The sequence below is a fragment of the Salvelinus namaycush genome, chromosome 16 (genome assembly GCF_016432855.1).
Source record: "Salvelinus namaycush isolate Seneca chromosome 16, SaNama_1.0, whole genome shotgun sequence".
NCBI lineage: Eukaryota > Metazoa > Chordata > Actinopteri > Salmoniformes > Salmonidae > Salvelinus > Salvelinus namaycush.
In genome coordinates this window covers 30,783,212-30,786,926 of record NC_052322.1, presented here as the reverse complement: position 1 = coordinate 30,786,926, position 3,715 = coordinate 30,783,212, and the positions used below count along the sequence as shown (strand labels likewise).

Below are 3,715 nucleotides of genomic sequence, written 5' to 3'. Positions count from 1 at the left end.
AGGGAAAAATATTGGGGGAAAAACAAGCAACTCACAGAGTATTACAATAGTAAGTGAATTGATTCACAAGATACATCTCCAGCGGCTATAATGCAAAAACAACTTAAATTCATCCTGTATAACTACAGCATTGTAATCATTTGATTAGGGAAAATAGGTTCTAAAATTCCTGTTATAAAACAGATTATCTTGCCTCTGCCAATACTTTACACCAATTTATTTCTAATCAAGTGTGTGCATCTACAGTGTTCTACAACACCTTGCCTATGTAGTGTATTAAAATATGTATAAAATACTTTATTAATCCAACCGTTACAAACAAATATTCTGTCCCACGTGGTGCTACACTGACTTCCTCCGGCAGCAGGGGTACTCCCTGAAGTTGTGCCCAAGCGAGAGTGTGCTGCCTGGGGACGACAGTCCTGTGTTGTCTCTGGGGCTCCAGCTCTGGATCCTGTAAGAGATGGAGTTGCAGTAGACCGAGTTCATGTTGCACCCAGGGTGCTCCCTGTGGGAAGGCAGGGGGCTCTCACACACCTCCAGACGGTAGCACATACAGGAACACAAGGAGCCCAGGGGAGACTCTGGCCTTCGTCTGCCAGTGCCATGCAGCTGTAAATGCAGCCTCTGCCTGCAGGGGGCACCCCTGTCCCTATCCTCCTGCTCCTCTGCTGGAGAGGAGATGAGGTTGGTGCGGCTAGTGCCCTCCTCCATGGGCAGGAAAAGATTGATGTGACTGCGGCTCTGCCCCATCCTGTCCCTCTCCCTGATCCTAAGCACTCCTCTGCCCTGCCCTGGTCCTCCTCCATGGAGCCCCATGGTCAGCAGGCCCCTCTCTCTCTTGATGGAGGCCCTCTCCTGGGCGTCCCTCCTCTCATCCTCTGTGTTCATGGTGAGGAAGCGCAGCACTACCAGGTTGAGGAAGGCTCCTATCACTGTCAGTCCAACCAGGATGTACATGAAGCTGAAGGCCACATAGGGCGTCTTCTCCTGGAGGTCCTCCTTCTTCTGCAGGGCCACAAAGTCCCCAAACCCAATGGTGGTGAGCGTGATAAAGCAGTAGTAGTAGGCATGGAAGAAGGTCCAGGCCTCATAGTGGGAGAAGGCTGCTGCCCCAACACACAGGGTGCCTATGCAGGACAGGAAGCCCACCAAGACCATGTTCTCCATGGACACCTCAGTCCTCCGTAACCCTAGGCACTGCTTGGCCCTGCGCAGGAGATAGCAGACAAACGTGTTCATCCTCTCGCCCAGGCTCTGGAACATGACCAGGGTGAGCGGGATGCCCAGCACAGCATAGAACATGCAAAAGACCTTCCCTGAATCTGTGCCTGGAGCTGCATGGCCATAGCCTGTGGAGATAGATGGCCACCCAGAGGAACACTCAGTTACTCTTTACTGTGTGTTATTGTAGACTAATAATGAAGCTGTTGAAGCCAATGGTTAAGGGATGCCGAGAATAAGGAATAACATGCTACGATATTCGGTGTAGATCTGCAATGTATTAAATTAGACTTTAAAATAGGCAAATGGCTGGCTCTTCTGTACAGTAGCCTATTTGCCGATGCAGAACACTGCAGATACACTGTATTATAAAACAATTCCCTGACACCTGTAACACTATAACTCAGCCATGACAAAAGTAGCCTAAGGGAAGCTAGCAAAACTTGCCAATGGTGGTGATGACCGTGATGGCAAAGTAAAAAGACCCGGCGAATTTCCACTGTCTCCCGGCGCGGTGGGGCTCCGCTTGCAGCACCACCCGCTCGATCTCCCGGTAGTCGTCCTCGGAGAAGCGGTATTTCTTCTTCATCTCAGTGCGCTTCAGCTCAAGGATGCGTCGGCGGGAGCTCTCCGTCTCGGATTCCAGTGCGTCGAACACCGCAGCGCCCACCAGCAGGTAGGAGAACATGCAGAGGATAAGAGACAGGGTCCGCACATTTTGCTTCTTCATCTTCAAGCCCTCGGTGCGGAGAAACTCTTACAGGTGGGAGTGGTGCTCACTGTGGTTTAGCTCTCGCCTCTCTGGCTGTGGCGTAGAATCAATCCAACAGCAGGTGTGGCGTGGGGAGGAGGTGCACACAGATAAAAGGGGAAGTGTATGGAAGGTTTCAAATGTAGGCAACGTTGGGTTCTTTTCCCCTTCCAAAAAACGTGCGCTCATTAGGCTACTTGAGTTCAATGTGGATAATCATTGTCGTCAATTACATTTCGATTATTCCCACAATAATATTTTACTGCACTTAGTCTGTAGTTTCTAAAATGTTCAATCACCATTTTCTTCCATGTATATTCCAGAATGTTGACAGATAATCATTGTCCTCGAGATGTTTGAGATGCATTCTGTCCAAAAGATAAGTTCCTCCAGCGTTTGCATCCCGTTTGTGCATGCGTGATATGAGAGCCTATAGGCTAGATTAGAAAATGTCTGACTTTATTATTTTACAAAATGCAAAGGTTACTGTTGCGCCTGGTTTTCTATTGGAGTATCCAAACCTACTCACATCCAACAAGTGTCCCAACACAACCCTATAAACCCACATAATAAAACATTACATAAATCCCCAAGCGCCCACGGAAAGTAAAAATGCGAACCACATGGCCGCACTCTCTCTCTTTCACTCAATATTGAGAGTGCTGACTCTCCGAATGAAAACATTCAGCACCATGGATAGCGACTAGTGGAGGCGAGCATTGGCGACCTGCGCATTGGAACTCCTTTCATCAAATCAAATGTTATTTGTCACATACACATGGTTAGCTGATGTTAATGGGAGTGTAGCGAAATGCTTGTGCGTGTAGTTCCCGACCGTGAAGTAATATCTAACAAGTAATCTAACAATTCCCCAACAACTACCTAATACACACATCTGCTCAGGCTGAATGAGAATATGTACATATACGGATGAGGGATGGCCCGAGCGGCACAGGCAAGGTGCAATAGATGGTATAAAATACAATATATACATATGATATGAGTAATGTAAGATATGTAAACATTATTAAAGTGGCATTATTTAAAGTGGTATTGTTAAAGTGACTAGTGATCCATTTATTAGTGGCCAGTGATTGGGTGTCAATGTAGGCAGCAGCCTCTTTGAGTTAGTGATTGCTGTTTAGCAGTCTGATGGCATTGACATAGAAACTGTTTTTCAGTCTCTCGGTCCCAGCTTTGATGCACCTGTACTGACCTCACCTTCTGGATGGTAGCGATGTGAACAGGCAGTGGCTAGGGTGGTTGTTGTCCTTTTGATCATTTTGGCCTTCCTGTGACATCGGGTGCTGTAGGTGTCATGGAGGGCAGGTAGTTTGCGTTGTGCAGACCGCACCACCCCCTGGAGAGCCTTGCGGTTGCCGTACCAGGCTGTGATACAGCCCGACAGGATGCTCTCAATTGTGCATCTTTTAATTTTTTATTTCACCTTTATTTAACCAGGTAGGCCAGTTGAGAACAAGTGCGACCTGGCCAAGATTTACAACTGCGACCTGGCCAAGATAAAGCAAGATAAAGCAAAGCAGTGCGACACAAACAACAACACAGAGTTACACATGGAATAAACAAGCGTACAGTCAATAACACAATAGAAAAAAAGAAAGTCTAAATACAGTGTGTGCAAATGGCGTGAAGAGGTAAGGCAATAAATAGGCCATAGTAGCGAAGTTATTACAATTTAGCAAATTAACACTGGAGTGATAGATGAGCAGATGGTGATGT

General features: G+C 47.1%; 1 protein-coding gene across 1 annotated transcript; it reads right to left on the bottom strand.

Annotated features, from left to right (window-relative positions):
* Positions 1-342: 342 nt before the first annotated feature.
* LOC120061629 (potassium channel subfamily K member 15-like) lies at positions 343-1,954 on the bottom strand. Its single transcript, XM_039011532.1, has 2 exons — positions 1,672-1,954; positions 343-1,352 (listed from the first exon to the last, which is right to left on the bottom strand). The coding sequence occupies exons 1-2, from the start codon at positions 1,952-1,954 to the stop codon at positions 343-345; spliced, it is 1,293 nt and encodes a 430-aa protein (XP_038867460.1).
* Positions 1,955-3,715: the final 1,761 nt, after the last annotated feature.

Excerpts from the sequence above, each read along its gene's own strand:
- LOC120061629 (XM_039011532.1), bottom strand. The coding sequence starts at position 1,954 with ATGAAGAAGCAAAATGTGCGGACCCTGTCTCTTATCCTCTGCATGTTC. Across the intron at positions 1,353-1,671 it reads CACGGTCATCACCACCATTG|GCTATGGCCATGCAGCTCCA; the intron begins GCAAGTTTTGCT and ends CTATCTCCACAG.